The sequence below is a fragment of the Mytilus galloprovincialis genome, chromosome 7 (assembly GCF_965363235.1).
Source record: "Mytilus galloprovincialis chromosome 7, xbMytGall1.hap1.1, whole genome shotgun sequence".
NCBI classification, from domain to species: Eukaryota; Metazoa; Mollusca; class Bivalvia; order Mytilida; family Mytilidae; genus Mytilus; species Mytilus galloprovincialis.
Window position 1 is genome coordinate 19,161,107 of NC_134844.1, and position 18,727 is coordinate 19,179,833.

Consider the following 18,727-nt stretch of genomic DNA (forward strand, 5'->3'; position numbering starts at 1 on the left):
GTGCTCCGGAATGGTAAGCAGATCCTGCTCCACATTTGACACCCGTCGTGTTACTTATGTAATAATAAATCCGGTAAATAGTCTAATTCGGTAAGTCACATTCGTGAAAGGGAAGGGGATTGCAGTTACGACGTAAGGCACATATCCGATATCATTTGTGAAACGGTTATTCCATAACGGTTAACCAACTCGTGATGGCGTCCGTAAAATTTAAGAAGGGATGATTTCAACTTTACCATTTTGAACGATTTTTATCAAGTTTTTATTTAATTTACCTGTGCACTTTATTGTAGGACCTCGTGTCATCATGAATGATAAATTTTATTGTGTAATGAAATTTCTTAAGGAATAACGCGAGATTGCAGAGCAGCCAATCAGAATCACGTACTATAATGAAACATACATCCAATGTAATTATTTGGAGTTGTCTCCCATAGGCTTAGGGCTATAATTGTTAAATTCATGTAATTTCTCCAAGTCACGTTGGCTTCCAAAATATGTTAATGTTTCGTCCATTACATGTTTATAATTGTGTTACTTAGTTTAAATATACTTGAATCATTCTAATCATGTTTATTATTTACTGTGTTCATTTGATTGCAATTGCACACCTCGAATTTTGGGCACCACAATTGGTTAATAAAGTTATCTGATCTCATCATGTTATATAAAGGCAACAGTTGTATACTGCTGGTGATAAATTCATAAATCGATTGAGAGAAAAAAATCCGGGTTACAAACTAAAACCGAGGGAAATACATCATTTATAAGAGAAAAACAACGAAACAGCGTTACAAAACACTGAAGTGCAACCAAAAACAAAGGACAATGCAACACACACAGAAACGAACTATAAGATAACAACTGCCATTTACCTGATTTTTTACAGGACATTTTAAGAAAAAAATGTTGGGTTGAATCTGATTTTGTGGTAAGCCAAACCGCGCACTTTTGTGGCAATGTTTGATATACCACTAAAATGACAACATTACATGACAGGAATACAGTACAAATAAATGCAACAGCATTTAGGACAGAGAAAAACACAAATAAATAATACAATAGTACATTCTTCATGCTATCCAGAATAACAATAAACACGTTAAACAACATATGACAGCACACAATTACTGCACAACAGAACCCCTGTCCGTCACACGACAGTATCAACGTCACAAAAGTGACGTCACATGTAAATAGAGCCTCTGGTCATTTTTAATCTTGTATGATTTTATAGTTTTAGTTTCTTGTGCATATTTCGGAGTTTAGTGTGCCGTCCATTATTATTGAACTAGTGTACATTTCTGTTTTGTGTCAGCTGGGGCACGCCGCCGGCAGGAGTTTTTCGCTGCGTTGAAGACCCATTGATGGCCTTCGGCTGTTTTTGCTCTTTGATTGGGTTGTTGTCTCTGTTGATCTCTTGTGGAGAGTTGTCTCATTGGCAATCATACCACATCTTCTTTAAGTTGGAGCAGTTATCTTATTCATAAAAAATAAACAATATCCTTTAATTTTCTATAAAGCGTTTAGCATTTAACATATGAATTTTATATCTCCTTTCTTCAATCCATCATTTTCTACCTAAGAAAATGCCTGTACCAAGTCAGGAATATGACAGTTGTTACAAATATCCATTCGCTTGATGTGTTTGAGCTTTAGGGACTTTCCATTTCGAACTTTCCTCGGAGTTCAGTATTTTTGTGATTTAACTTTTTCATTATAACATATCTTGCATCGTATACGTTCTATCGAATAAAAATAAACACAATACAAAGCGTAACTTTAACTTTATTAAGGCACTTTTAATATTTATATTTTTTCTCCTCGATCGGTTGCACTGCATCGCCTCTGGTTCGAGGATCAACTGAAAAGATAGGGAAAGGAGCACCAAACGCTCCCTCTGCCAAGCCGGACTTCTTAGCCATTAGATCAGCAATAAGTATGCCTTCCATGGCATTAGTATGTGGTGCTGCTGCACGTGAGACACAAACACCTCTGTAATTGTCACAATATTTATGTTTACTTCCGTGGCAAACTGGACATTGGGACAATGGTTGATATTGGACTTGGAAGGCTAATTTGTGGGACTGTCCATAGCTATTAATAAAGCCATTAATTTGGGACAAATCGCCTGGAGATTGACCCTTCTGACCAGTCTTGACAAAATCTGTAGCCGGGTTGATACCAGCTTTTACTTGCTGCCTTCGGAATATCTCGTAGACATTATCAATCATTGAATGAAGACAAAAGAATACTGGATCGTAGGCACTATAGCCAAGGTTACCCATTAGCCCGTTTATCCAGGCATGTACATTATTATGGTAACCTTCCATGTTGGACATTGGTTTTGCTGTTGGGGAAGAAATATCCCCCATGCGACGTTTGGAAAGAACATATTTGATTATAGCATGACGATCCATAAGTGAGCCATCTGCATTGATCTTTCGGAATAAGGGACCAATTGGTGTTTGGAAGTTTGCAAAAGGGCCTGTGACTACAGGTCCATATCCGTTGCCGAAGTATTTTGGTGTCCAGACAACAGAGTCTTGTGGTTTCTTCATGACGTAATCTTCAGATGAATCCCAGTATGGTATTGGACATCCTAAAGCTGTCTCCAAGCTAAAATATATTGTGGTATACAAAACATTATCAAAAATGAATTTCTAAAGAAAAGTCAAGGGTATCCATCAATGACACACAATCAGTACATGCACACCAAAAATACCAAAGAAAAGGAACAGCTAATGTTTCCTTCAATGTCAAAATTTTCTATTTATGCATTTACAAGCCATCTTATTTGTAAACAGAAAATTGAGTACAGTTACGTTAAAATTATTTGCATAAAAAGTGAAGCACGTCCGTAAAGTTTAGAAAGTTGTGAATTATAAAAACTTACATAAAAAGATAAAGTCTGTGCCAGCGAAGGAAATTTGGTCCAAAATGTGCTGTAGGAACAACTGTTATGTGTATTTGTGCTATCACATCATATTCACCGGACTACAAAAGACAATAACAAAAAACAACAACATTGTATTTACACATTGACCGATCAAGTGACGATACATTAGACAGTACCATAACAGACTCATAAGAGTGCTTATTATACTCCCAAATTTTTTAAATGACTTTTTTTAAAAATAATTTAATGAAGTACAGGGATAGTGAATACTAATAATTATTTCTACATATCCGTTTTTTCTATAGTCAGTTCATCACATTCTTAAATCCGAAGTATAATACATTAATGTTTACTTAAGTAGAACTTGACCATGCTACGCTCGACATTTTATACATCTATGGTCATGCATTTAAGGTCCGGCTAAGTCATTTTTAGTCTATGGAAGAAGCGATTCGATAAAAACTTTTCTTATATCAACGAGCGATATTATCAGATTATTACATGGCATTTTTCATATCGCATGTATTATCAGCCCTAGGTTCAATATCAGCCCAAGAGCCGCATGGCTCGAGGGCTGATATTGACTGAGGGCTGATAATACATGCGATATGAAAAATGACATGTTATAATCTTTTTATCATATGCTTTAACAGTAGAGAAAAATAACAGATTCATATATTTATCCTTTTACGTGGTTCCCGAAGTTTAAAGAGTAAAAAAGTGCACGACCGTCGGCCCCAAAAATTGATACATTCAATATGAAATCTTTCTATCATCTGCCTCAACAGAGAGAGAGAAAAAAACATTTTAATATGGACGAATCGTCAAAAAAATAATTCAACAATATACATAATGATCATTGTTTGTAAAAGTCAACTTTTTAAAGAAACTTTCTAAATTATGTTTCAGAAAAAAACAATGCATTTATTAAATAATTTTTTTTTTTTTATTATTTTTATTATTTTTATTATTTTAAACAATATACTTCCCTGTGTTTAAATTATTGTTTTGTACACTACTTTGTAATGTTTTTCACTGAAAACGTAGCATTGAGGTGTATTTTCCGGAATTGGCCGAGTATTACCGGAATGCCATGTGATAACGTTACGGAAAGGCATGTGATAACAATCGAAGCATGTGATAAACTTTTCATATCAACCCGCTTAGCACCAATTCGAAAAATATGGAATTTGACGTCAATTTAATGCTATTATCATACGGTAAAATTTATATGTTATTTATTCTAAGTATATGATAATGTCTTATATCAACGAGTTGCATTGTGGGAAATTTCAGACGAATGTTAGCATTTGTACGAAGAAAGGCAGATTTCTCGGTATAAAGTAATTACTCTTTTCTTAAAACAGGGTGACATTTAACACGACATGCGTCTGCTGTATAATTTCCATGAATTATTTTATGTAATAACAAGCAAGATGTATTTAAACGAGAAAATTGAATTGTTGAATAAATGCAACATGAATGCAGGATTTATCATTTGTAGATGTACACATTCAATAAATATATTACGTAGCAAATTCAGTGGAATGCAACTGAGATGAATTCAATTATTTGCTAAGCCAAAATCACCTATAAGTCAAAGATACTGCTATGTTTTATTATATCAATGCGATGTTTGTCTTATATCATAGCGATGTTTTTTTAATATAAAAAAATTATGAATGCGATACTTTTCTAATATAACTGCTATAGTTTTCTAATATAATATGAATACGATGACACGTCACAATGCATGTCAAGAAAACCGCAAACATAATTCACAAACTTAGTTTATGACCGGCTTAATGTTTGAGGATCAATATCACTAAAATTTCGTATCTGTAACAAAATTAACGCTTACATGAACTTATCATTTCGAAAATGTTGCTTAATCCTATTGATAATTGAAAGTGTTAACAACCTGTTCAGTCTATTATTTTCAATCACATGGTTTAACCGACTTATTCTATTTGGAGTGTTGATGCAATGGCGGAATTTAAATGCGGTTGTAAATAGTCTACCGACATATTAGATTCTAATTTAGGTCCAGTGGTGGATCCAGGGGGGGATTGGAAACTCTCTTTTTTTTTGGCCGATAAATGCATTTGAATGGGGACATATAGTTGGACCCCCTTTACCCTGGGTTAGGAACCCCTTTTGAAAACGGCTGGATCCACCCTTGAGGTCAAACTGATATAGCCTATCCACATGGGTAATATCAAAATAGACAAAAATATCATTACTTAAAAGAAAAAAACAACATTCATTCAAACAATCCAATCCAATACAGCTCCAAATAACAATGAATATTCACAATTTTAAATATTCCAAACAAATTAGAATGTACAAATGCTGATGTCCCGAACTTTGAAGATATCAACTTAGTAGCCTCAGACTATAAATTGAACAACTTCAGCTACAACGAAAATCAACAATCTTGTCAAAAAGAAAATGTGTTTATTATTAACATAGAAAAAAATATTTACAAAGAAAACAATTCCTTTTGGATATCAAAGACTTTTCCCGTTGGTAAATCGTTATCTCTATGAACATAATCAGCTTGTCGCATGGACGCTCTTTTACACCGCGATGACCGTGAGGGCATTCCGATGTATTGTTGCCACAGAGATTTGACTTTCGTTTTTGACTAGTAACCGATCGTATAAATACGCGAACATTTCTTAGTGCAAAATTACAATTCGTATCTTTTCTATATTTATAAATTTAGATCGTTCAGTGCTGTTTATTTGGTAATTTTATTGACGTAATTGTTCTTGTACCATCATAACTGTCATTACCGTTAAAGCTTTAGAAGTGTGCTAGTTCATATTGCACTTTACAAAAGATTAAGCACCCAAATGACGTTTTTGGAGGACTGGAAAGCAGTTATTTATAAGGGGAAATTTTAAAGATTTATAGATATAAAAAGATGAGTTTGAATGAGACAACTTTCCATCAAAGTAATAAATTGTTTCAAGTAAACCATTATAGATCAAAGTAAGGCCTTAAACATGGAGCCTTGGCTCACAGCGAACACCATGCTATATAGAAACAAAAAAATACTAGAGTTAAACCATTCAAACAGGAAAACCAACGGTCTAATTTGTATAAAAAAAGGAGATTCAAAAGTACAGGTCAGATTTTCTCGAATCAATCTGAACGAGGACAGGTTGATTCATCTTTGTCACAAGTTAGTTTCATTGTTATCAATAAAGAAAGACTTCCATAGGTGCGTTGCGAGCATATAAGATATATATTATTTTGGTGCGTTCATCATAAAATTAAATGTTATATATGTGAACAATAATTTTGATACTTGGCTATTTGATTACGACATTGTTTATAAAACCCCATCGGTACTGGCATTTTCAAATTTTGAAAACGGTGGATTGAACATGGTTTTATAGCGCTTAACCTCTCACGTGTATGACAGTCTCATCAAAGTCTGTCATATTTACAACGATGCATGATTAAAACAGACATAATAAGTAAAATTGTCAAAATATGGGTACAGCAGTCAAATATTAAGACTAATAAGTACTAATATTGATATAAGAAAAACACCGCTATGATATTTTAAAAGTATCGCATTGATATTAGAAATAATAGCATTTGTATATTTATGTATATAAGAAAAACACAGCACTTCAAATTATACATGGACATAAACGTTTGCTTCTAACTAACTCCTGAATGTATATTTAGACTCAATTAATGTTTATATTTGAACAATAAGTTTTAAAGTATTTTCTTAATTTTTCATTTCCGAAAACAATATTTTTCGCATGGAAAGTCTGCATATTTACAATTGACTAGAACACACCCGCGAAATCGCGGGCATTCAGAGCGGAGTTAAAAGTATGTAAAGTGTTGTTTGAAGTTTTATACCTCCTCCTTCATTTCCAAAATTCTTTGGTTTTCTATCAATTTCAATATGAACATACATTTAGTATGTTATGAACATTTAAGTAAGGAGCCTGTAGTTCAGTGGTTGTCGTTTGTTTGTGTGTTACATATGTGTTTTTCGTTCCTTTTTTGTACTTAAATAAGGCCGCTAGTTTTCTCGTTTCAATTTTTTTACATATTCATTTCGGGGCCTTTTAAAGCTGAGTATGCGGTATGGGCTTTGCTCGTTGTTGAAGGCCGTACGGTGACCTATAGTCGTTAATTTCTGTGTCATTTTGGTCTCTTGTGGAGAGTTGTCTCAACATGGCAATCATACCACATCTTTTTTATGGGCCAAGTGAGCTTTTCTCATCACTTTGCGTCCGTCGTCCGTCGTCGTCCGTCGTCGTCTGTTAACTTTTACAAAAATCTTCTTCTCTAAAACTACTGGGCCAAATTAAACCAAACTTGGCCACAATCATCATTAGGGTATCTAGTTTAAAAATGTGTGGCGTGACCCGGCCAACCAACCAAGATGGCCGCCATGGCTAAAATAGAACATAGGGGTAAAATGCAGTTTTGGGCTTAAAACTCAAAAACCAAAGCATTTAGAGCAAATCTGACTCGAGTAAAATTGTATATCAGGTCAAGATCTATCTGCCCCGAAATTTTCAGATGAATCGGACAACCCGTTGTTTGGTTGCTGCCCCTGAATTGGTAATTTTAAGGAAATTTTGCTGTTTTTGGTTATTGTCTTGAATATTATTATAGATAGAGATAAACTGTAAACAGCAATAATGTTCAACAAAGTAAGATTTACAAATAAGTCAACATGACCGAAATGGTCAATTGACCCCCTAAGGAGTTATTGTCCTTTATAGTCAATTTTCAACAATTTTTATAAAATTTGTAAATTTTTACTAACATTTTCTACTGAAACTACTGGGCCAAGTTCATTATAGATAGAGATAATTGTAAGCAGCAAGGATGTTCAGTAAAGTGAGTGGTACAAACACATCACCATCACCAAAATACAATTTTGTCATGAATCCTCTAGTTTTTGTAATCAATGAATTTTGTAAAATATTTAATGAATGGAGAATTTCAGAAAAGGTATCAAAAGTTCACATGAATAATTTTTAGCGCTTATCTGTATATTACTATATAAATAAAGTGTATTTACTTTCAATTCTTAGTTTAGTAATCGATCCATGGTGGTCAATTGACATAGTATACAGACCCTCTCCATTTAATAAACTCTGAACAGAATTAAAATACACTTTATTCGTACTATTTGTTTGTTCAAAGTATACAGAAAAACGCAAACCGGAAGTATAATCTGACTTAAAATTTCGTCCAATGACGGGACAATATCCGGATGCCTTTTTTCTCGTTTTTCTCCCAAAATAACTTAATCTGAATAATCATATGAATGGATGACAAATGCGACTATGCACTGTACATATAGGACACAGAGTCGTGTTGATTAATTTATTGTGGAAAGAAGAGAAGCGACACCAAAAATGAGGTCTTCTCGTTTAATAGTATAGATATTAGACAAAATCGGTTTGTGATATAAGAAAAGTTTTTATCGATTCGCTTCTTCCATAGACTGATTTTGATCAAATAAAACCGACCTCTTTGACCAATATTAAAATACTTAACACCAGAACATGCAGAATGGTCTTAACTCTTGAGCGAAAGGTAATTAATTAAGGACACCTTATGAACTTTTAAAAGACAACAAAATTTGATTGTGTAGCCAGATAAAATAGAAATATAAACACCAAAATACTAAACTGAAACTATTCATAAATATTTTTAAAAGACTATTTTGAAAAGGGTACTACAATTTACATAGTGTTTTTAAACTAGACAGCGTGCCGTTTATTGTTTGTACAGAAGTATAGTAAAATGGTTAAATATTGGTGTAAAGTGTAAAAAAACCTAACTTATCTGAAACAAAACAGTTATGCATATATGCTGGGGGCTAGCTATATAAAAAGTAAAAATACATTTTGTAAATTGAATTGGACATGAAAAGTAAGACATTTTATTCTGTAATTAGGACTAACGTAATGTTTTTAATTAGTCATATGGGGCAGATTCTTTATTTCTTATAAAACCAAGAGCGTTCGATGAGGACAGTATGCGTACTTTTTTCAAAATACTCATACGGTCGGACCGTACGCGTACAGTCTGACTATTTTTATGAAGTTGGTCAAGTTATATATTACGGATCAAGTAATTGCTCGAATCAATTTTAAAAGTTAAATTGTTAATTAAATAAAAACTTAATATTTTAACTATTTAGAAAAGACATGTTATTTTAATCTTTAAAATCTCCTGTATTTAGAAAATTACATGGAATTAACTTTCACACATTGAAATTGAAGTTATTGGTAGTAATCATAATGTTAGAAGATTTTTTTTTGAGAATATTTAGGAACTATATTACAAAAACAGACAAAAAATACTGGAAATTATGAAAAAAAAAATCTATGGAAATGATCCAGCTCGTACTATACCGTATAAGTATACTCATACGGTCCGACCGTACGCGCATGTTCGGACCGAGCGGATATACACATATGGTCTTGACCGTATGCGTACGGTCCAAATACTCACATGTATAAAATGTATAACAGATTACCATTGGAGTAAGCCACTATTATTTAAAACTATGTTATATGTTCGTAATATAAAAAAAATACTATTGGAAAGTAATTATGAACGCAAAATAGAAGACATTTAACTTAGTTTGATAAATATTTCCTTCTTACCTTTTTGAGACGACGCACTGCTTCAGCGTACCTTTGGAAAGGTGCACCATTACGAGATCTTACTTCTTCTCTTACTCTCCATACAGATTTTGTATTACGCTTAACTCTATTTCCCATATTGTTTAACATTTCCATAAAAGACTTCCTGATCAGGCTTTTGATATAGCCCATCTGATCATCAGTGAAGTTTCCAATACGTTGGTGTGATGAGCCCAATGGGATTAGAAGGTCAGTGCACTGTTTTTCATAACCTCTCATGGAGAGAGCATTTACGTCGGAAGGCTTATTGTAGACACCAGTGCATTCTTCAAATTGCTTTGAAAAATCGCCTCCATTCATCCAGGCATGTGACTGGAAAGTCAAAGCAAGAGAAACTGCAACTTGGAGATATACCATTGCCTACAATTTAAGAGAAAAAGATAAAAATAAGATATTTTAAAACAATTTGGAAGACCGATGTCGAGTGAAAAATATCAAGACATTAGTAAATAAATAAACTCATCACAGATACTAAGATTAAACTTTGTTTTTACGTCAGACGCGCGTTTCGTCTACAATAGACTGAACAGTGACACTCGAATCCAAAAAAGTTAAAAAAGGCCAAATAAAGTACGAAGTTGAAGAGCATTAAGGACCAAAATTTCTAAAAGTTTTGCCAAATAAAGCTACGGTAAAAGATAGATAAGTATTGTATGACTGCATGATTTTTGATAAACTAAACCAAGCCCAAAGAAATAATACTTCAGAGATTGTATAGTCATTTTCAATTTCCACAATTCTTACAATCCTTCATTCAATTATCAGTACTTAATTTAATTGCACCGATTAATGGCCAGTGACTGTTTTTCATAGAGGATTTGTTAAAAAAAAAGTTTGAAAAAATAAAAAAAAAATTGCGATGTCAAATCAACATTCAACTTCAAGACTAGAAATATCTAATAAATACATTAAAAGACTGACTTGTCTGACTTCAAAGACTAGATGTTGCTCTCTAGTAGTTCTGCTTTTATTGCATTATCAGGAATCTCTTACATTTACTTTAATCTTGTATCCCCCTTTTCATGTACATGATAGTTATCAAAAGTATCAGGATTATAATTTAGTACGTCAGACGCGCGTTTCGTCTACATAAGACTCATCAGTGACGCTCAAATCGAAATATTTATAAAGCCAAATAAGTACAAAGTTGAAGGGCATTGAGGATCCCAAATTTCAAAAAGTTGTGCCAAATACGGCTTAGGTAATCTATGCCTGGAATAAGAAAATCCTTAGTTTTTCGAAAAATTCTAAGTTTTGTACACAGGAAATTTAAAAAAATGACCACATGATTGATATTCATGTCAACACCGAAATGTTGACTACTGGGCTGGTGATACCCATCGGGGACGAAACGTCCACCAGCAGTTTCACCGACCCAGTGGTTTAAATAGTTATTAAAAGTACCAGGATTATAATTTAGTACGCCAGACACGCGTTTCGTCTACATAAGACTCATGAAAGAGGGAAAAAATTAAGATTTGTTTTTACTGAAACAAATGCCCAATGCCATAAAGATGTTGAAATTAAAGTAAAAACCTCATACCTTCATGGTTACGGCTAACGTATCTGCTGAAATTCCAATTTTGGTTCCAATTATATAAGGCTTGAATTCTCATTTATTATTGAATTAAATGCTATAAATAAAACACAGGTTATTGATGATTTTTTTCTAATTCGTTTTACTTCAAAGCAACTGATTAAAAGAAATGACAAATTAAATGTATACCTTCGACTGATGACAAAAACAGTGGGATATTTATTAAGATGAAAAGTTAATAAAAAAAAAAAAAAAAAACAACATATGTAATTAAGGTCCTACTTGCATTTAATGCATCAATAACAATAAAAATCTTTGTTCAGACAGCCTACATCTAGTTATTTCTGAGGTGTTTTTTACAATCAAACTTCTTTGAACGGCTATTAAATGTCTATGCAGTTACAGAAATATAATTACTCAAAGCGGCGAGTATTAAAAGTGTGCATTGCAAAATAAGTAAAAAATGAAGATATATACGGTCTCTTGTGGAGAGTTGTCTCATTGGCAATCATACCACATCTTCTTTTTTATATTCATATCTTTATTTGTATATGGAAGGATAGTATTCAAATCATACCAACACAAACACATAAAATTTCCGAGCGTAGATAATCTAATAAAAACATAACCCAAGAAGATCCATTTTAGAAAGAATGTGAACAAGAAATTAAAAATCAAAACTATCGAAATTCAGATCATTGAACTTGTCTACAATAATTGATAGGCTTCTTTGATATGGTACCTTATAATTTTATCTACATTTTGTTCTGATTTTTTTGTTTTGATAGTCTGTACCACAATTACTATTGCAGTGCATTTCTTTCTTCCAGTGTCTGATCAGGGTGTTGATGAACAAGGAGTTTTGCTGTTCCTGTATTTTTGACCTTTCTACATATTTTGTCTGTTTGTTTTGTTCACACATTGTTGTCAATATAATGAAATGTTATGCGACTGTCATGCTAGTAAGGGGTTAAGCTGGCTATAAAAACAAGTTCAATCCACCATTTTCTAGTAAGGAAATGCCTGTGCCAAGTATTGCATCAAGTCAGCAATATGACAGTTGTATTCTATTCTTTAGATGTGTTTGAGCCTTTGATTTTGCCATTTGCTTAGGGACTTTCCATTATTTGAATTTTCCTCGGAGTTTAGTATTTATGTGATTTCACTTTTTTCTTTGCAATCAAAACTAAAAACCAGATAGTTTCTGCTTTTATTTTGTTAAAATTTAGACAAGGAGAAAAATCAAAGCAGTCGTCATAAAAATGTATTATAATCTATAAAGCCACCATCCTCACTCAACCGACTGAAACGTTAGAATGGTCGAATTGAATAAAATTACTAACAATTGGCTGAATGATTAATACACATCACTCAAACTTGGACTGTCACCTTATATTTGTTTTCAAGACATAACCTTCGCCAGTAACGAAAATAACATCGTTATAGATTACTAACCTACAACAATATGAAAAAAGCTACTTGTACAGTATTGTACGCATTGTTTGATCGTTGTTAAAGGTCTACTGATTTAATCAAATTGAGTGATTTTATATGTTTATGATTCCATGAAATTGTTTATTTCTAATTCAAGGTTATCAAAGTATTTTAGGAAACCAACGCCCCAAAACGTGGTCAAAGGATTGACCTATATGTTTCGACTACCGTTTAAAAACATCATTTGTCAAGCTAGATAAAGATCTAAGAGGTCCAAATTGTGAATTCGAACACCTCCCTTCGTAAATTGTACGGACGCTTAATCAAGTAGGTTAACCGTTATAATATATTCGTTTCAAAGATTATATCAGATATGTTCCTAATGTCGGAACTACAATCCAGTTCTCTTTTCACGAATGTGACGTACCGAATTATACTTTTTACAGGGTTTGTAATAACAGTAGGAACACTACGGGTGCCACATGAGGATCAGGATCTGCTTACCCTTCCGGAGCACACGAGATCACCCCCATTTTTTTGTGGGGTTCGTGTTGCTCAGTCTTTATGTTTTTTTGTCTGTTTGTCGTTTTTATTTTTAGCCATGGCGTTGTCGGTTTGTTTCGATCTACGAGTTTAAAAGACACTCTGGTATCTTTCGCCCCTCTTATCTGAACTTATATTTGCATTTTAATTATATTTTACTTCTTAAAATGTAGGTTTATACATTTTAGAACTTTTAATTGTGGTTAAAATAAATCTCTACATTTCTTTTCCTCTTTTCTCTGTTCTTTTTCATTAATTGAAAAAGGCATTAACTTATACCAAATGAAGTTAAAAGATTCTAATATATAAAACAGAATTTCCTCCATTTGATGCTTTAGTAAAAGTTAAACAATATTTTATACATCTAAACTCCAAAATAACACGTTTATTGTTTCTTTGTTTTCAAAAGCTGTTCATGTACTCATTTTTATATGAACAAGGTAGTATCAAATTTGATTATTCATGCATTCAAAAAGGTCCATTTTAATACTATTGATGTGCCAAGTTAAGCATGGCCCATGGAGCTTGTTTTCCTTTTTTGTACGGAAGATTACACAAAAAATAATGAACAGTTTAATAGACTTGAAAGCTTCATATACAATTTCGTTTAAATGTCAGTGGAACAAAATTCATGATCTGACCATGATTTTAAATATTAAATGTCCCAAATAAATTTCAATTATTTATGAGTATTCAAATTAATTACACCACGTTCCTCTTCTTTATTTTGGTTTTAAGATGAGGCAAAACACAAAAGAAGCAGCAAGCTCGACAGACGTAAATAACAAGAAGGACAAAAACTTTAACCGGTTCGATTTTTAGTCCGTTCAAAGAGTTCTATAAAGGTAAATAGTAAAGTCACAAGAATACTGAACTCGGAGGAAAATTCATAACGGTAAGTCCCTAATCAAAATCAAACGATGAAACACAACAAATGAATGGACAACAACTGTCATATTCCTGACTTGGTAAAGGCATTTTCAGATGTAGAAAATGGTGGATTGTAACTGGTTTTATAGCGCTAAACCTCTCACTTATACGACAGTTGCACAAATTTCATTATATTGACAAAATGTCACAAATAGGGGCACAACAACAACATGAAACCCACCAAAAACTGGGGGTGATTTCAGGTGCTGCTCTACATGTGGCACCCGTCGTGTTGCGCATGATATTACAAAGCCGGTAAATAGTCTAATTCGGTAGGTCACATTCGTAAAAAAGAAACGGGAATGATATAAGTCATAATCAAATGTCAAAATCAAAAGCTTAAACACATCAAACGAATGGATAACAACTATCACATTCCTGACTGTTTCTCACGTAGAAAATAGTGGATTGAACCTGGTTTTATAGCACTAAACGTCTCCAGCAGTAAGTCCAGCATTATATTATTATTTATACTTAATCAAACATCTGACAAGGTTGCTTAGCAAAAAAGTGTAATATAGATAAAGGAAGATGTGGTATGAGTGCCAATGAGACAACTCTCCATCAAAGTAACAATTTATAAAAAGTTAACAATTATTCATTAAGTAAAGTATATTCAGTCTGACAAAAAGCGAGGAAACCCAAGCTGTATGAATATATACAAATTTATTAAAGGTGTTATTTGGTCTAATTATAGTGTCATTAAACGAATTCTATATATCAAATAATCAGAAACAGGGCCACATACTCTAAACCAGTGATAAACTCCAGACCCCCTTTCTGGATATTATCTGAATACAATGTAACTTGCTGTGCAACATTTAAGCATCTCGATCTTAGCCGAGAATTATGCAAAAAAAGATCAAAGTGATCAAAAGCTTTTACTTACTTTTAACAATATTTCAGAAAGGGGATCGGGGGACGTAAAAGATATATGACAGTATTACATAATTATTGCCCTAATTCTTAAATCGTTTTTAGGTGTTGAAACTATATGACAAGAGTTTGGTAAAAATGAAAAGTGGCATATAATATTTTTTTTAAAAAGTCTTAGGACCAGTTATTTTTATTCGTTCAGAGTTCAGACAATATATTCGTTCAGTGTATGCCCACTTATTCTAGTATGTCTTTTGATAGAGTAAAGTCATTTAAGTTTACAGTGTATCTGTCTATGTTGTGGTGTAACACTATTGTTTCAGATAAGGGTGAAGGTTTGTACCATTAAAACATTTATACCCGCTGCAATTGTTTGCACCTATCGTCAAGAATCTGATGTTCAGTAGTTGTCGTTTGTTGAGATGGTTCATAAAAATTTCTCGTTTCTTATTTTCTATATAGATTAGACCTTTGGATTTCCTATTTGAATGGTTAAACACTAGTATTTTTTTTTTATTTAGAAGCTTTTAGTTCAAAGTTATTGTTTTTGTTTTTTTTAAGTTGTTGAATCTCACAAAAGTAAACTACCTCTTATTTTATTGATTTTGTATTTGCTTTGTGTCATAGATCAAATTTATTCGTTCAGTGTATGTTCATTTGTGTTAATATGTCTTTTGATTGAGTTATTTCAATAGATATTTTATAGTATGTCTTTCTATGTTGTGATGTTACACTATTGTTTCAGATAAGGGTTAAAGTTGGTGCCTATTAAAACGTTTAAACCCGCTGCATTTGTTTGCACCTGTCCTAGGTCAGGAATCTGATGTTCAGTAGTAGTCGTTTGTTGATGTCATTCATAAGTGTTTCTCGTTTCTCGAGGGTATCACCAGCCCAGTAGTCAAAACTTCGGTGTTGACATGAATGTCCATAATGTGGTCATTTTTATAAATTTCCTGTTTACAAAACTTGGAATTTTTGAAAACTAAGGATTTTCTTATCCCAGGCATAGATTACCTTAGCCGTATTTGGCACAACTTTTTGGAATTTTGGATCCTCAATGCTCTTCAACTTTGTTCTTGTTTGGCTTTATAAATATTTTGTTATGAGCGTCACTGATGAGTCTTATGTAGACGAAACGCGCGTCTGGCGTACTAAATTATAATCCTGGTACCTTTGATAACTATTCTCTATTTTATATAGATTTGACCGTTGGTTTTCCCGTTTGAAGTGTTTAAAACGAGTCATTTTCAGTCCCTTTATAGCTTGCTATGCGATGTAAGCCAAGGCTCCATGTTGAAGACCGTACTTTGACCAATAATGGTTTACTTTTATAAATTGTGACTTGGATGGATAATTGTCTCATTAGGACTTATACAATATCTTCTAATACCTATGAAAGTTTTGAATACAATTTCAATAAACGGAACCTTTGCTCATTTTATGACTTTTCTTTTTGTAAATTGATAAAAATTCACCCGGATAAATGAAATCTGTTATAGAGTTGATTATCTCTCCCTGGCAATTGACAACAGTAGCTGTATTGTAAGAATAATGTCAGTATGCAATTTGTTTCCCCAGAATAGTACCACAACTTTATGGAAAACTTTTGAGAATTTTTTTGTGCATAAGTAAATAGAGGGCATATATTATTTTGTCATTTTAAACTGCTTAACAATGACACGATAACAAAACTTATCATACTATGATAGTTCTTGTATCTGTTGAACGAGCGTAAGTAAATACGCCATCATTTTACACCCATGTCAGCCCAATGTAACGTCCTGGGTACGGGCTGATATCGGGTAATCAGCTTCGATGCATTCGTATATAGGGAGTATATGATAAAAAAGACAAAAACGAGTAAAACGGAAAGTACATGTATTCATCTTTATGTATTGCCACGATTCCTTGATACAATTTCCTCCTCGCACACATTTGAAACGAAATTATTTGCTATTTTTTTCCGACGCTGCGACGTCAACCAAGGAATCGCCGTTTTTGTAAGTACGCATGATCTCAAAATAATTGTAATGTTTCATCCCCAAAAGGACAATGATAACAAATGCTTATCATAAACATGTTAAATAATTATACTGTGAATTTACTATACTAGCGTTACAGTACAAAGTGAATAAACTCATCATAGATACCAGGAATAAAATTTTAAATTTACGCCAGACGCGCGTTTCGTCTACAAAAAAAATCATCATTGACGCTCGAATCAAAAATGTTATAAAAGGCCAAATAAAGTACGAAGATTGCACCTGTTTAGCAAAACGTTTTATTGGACTTAACAATTTGTATTTTCATAAATTGAAATAACGCACGTCTTTCAACATAGCTTAATTCATTTAAATAAATAGCTAAACATACACAGTACTGAAGGAGAATTCACTATTTAAAGTAAAATCGTCGAAAACGACGCCATACAACGTCCACAACAGTCAAACGTTGATATTGAGCAATTTAGATATGTTGCAGGCATCAATTCAGTAAAAAATGAATAGAAAGCATGGACTATTGCCAAATTAATTCAAATATTTGGAGAAACGAAGCAAAAACATCAGTTATCTGAATTTTACGAATAAGAATTTAAGCATGAATACAATTTGGGTACTCCTCATTACAGGATCGTGGATCGTTTCAAACCAATTTGTCTATGATTCAATATGGATTCAAAGTCAAATTGGTGAAGGTATGTTATATATACGTTATTGTTGAACGCATATCTGTCCCATCGATCTAGAGATAAAGGATAGTACAGCTACAGATAAGTCGGCCTCATATCTTGACGTAAATCTAGAATTGACAATGAGGGTCGGTTGATAACAAAACTTTAATACAAAAGAGATGATTTCAGCTTTCCAATTGTGAACTTTCCATTTCTAAGTAGCAACATTCCAGCAACACCTGCATACGGAGTATATATCTCCAAATTGATACGATATTCCCGTGCTTGCATTTCCTATCATGATTTTCTTGATAGAGAGCTGCTGCTCACAAGGAAGCTATTAAACCAAGAGTTCCAAATGGTGAAGTTGAAATCATCCTTTTGTAAATTTTACGAATGCCATCACGAGATGGCTGACCGTTATGGAATAACCGTTTCACAAATGATATCGGATATGTTCCTTACGTCGTAACTACAATCCCCTTCCCTTTCATGAATGTGACCTACCGACTTAGACTTTTTACCAGATTTGTTATCACATAAGCAACACGACGGTTGGCACATGTGGAGCAGGATCTCCTTACCCTTCCGGAGCACCTGAGATCACCCTTAGTTTTTGGAGGGGTTCGTGTTCCTTATTCTTTAGTTTTCGATGTTGTGGCATGTGTACTATTGTTTGCCTGTTTGTCTTTTTCATTTTTAGCCATAGCGTTGTCAGTTTATTTTCGATTTATGAGTTTGACTGTCCCTCTGGTATCTTTCGTCCCCCTTTTATGGTCATTTCAATTTCATTTGAAAAGATGATACAATGTAATAGACAATCAGTTGTTGGCATGACACGGGTTATGTTCTTCTCATATATGTTATGATGGTATGATACTAAACCTCTCACGAGGAGGATTGTGCCTGATATTCATATGATGAAGACATAATTTTTCAATCAGTTTGATTGAAGTCCGGAGCTGGCATGTCAGTTAACTGCTAGTAGTCTAATGTGATTTATGTATTATTGTCATTTTGTTTATTTTCTTTGGTTACATTTTCTGACATCAGACTCGGACTTCTCTTGAACTGAATTTTAATGTGCGTATTGTTATGCGTTTACTTTTCAGCATTGGCTAGAGGTATAG

At 33.2% G+C, this 18,727-nt stretch overlaps 1 protein-coding gene across 1 annotated transcript; it reads right to left on the bottom strand.

The window, feature by feature from the left end:
• Positions 1-1,770: 1,770 nt before the first annotated feature.
• LOC143084448 (tyrosinase-like protein 1) lies at positions 1,771-11,177 on the bottom strand. Its single transcript, XM_076260809.1, has 4 exons — positions 11,150-11,177; positions 9,568-9,966; positions 2,897-2,997; positions 1,771-2,619 (listed from the first exon to the last, which is right to left on the bottom strand). The coding sequence occupies exons 1-4, from the start codon at positions 11,153-11,155 to the stop codon at positions 1,803-1,805; spliced, it is 1,323 nt and encodes a 440-aa protein (XP_076116924.1). The 5' UTR covers positions 11,156-11,177; the 3' UTR covers positions 1,771-1,802.
• Positions 11,178-18,727: the final 7,550 nt, after the last annotated feature.

Excerpts from the sequence above, each read along its gene's own strand:
- LOC143084448 (XM_076260809.1), bottom strand. Across the intron at positions 2,998-9,567 it reads CAGTGCGTCGTCTCAAAAAG|TCCGGTGAATATGATGTGAT; the intron begins GTAAGAAGGAAA and ends TGTCTTTTGTAG. Across the intron at positions 2,620-2,896 it reads CACAGACTTTATCTTTTTAT|CTTGGAGACAGCTTTAGGAT; the intron begins GTAAGTTTTTAT and ends AATATATTTTAG.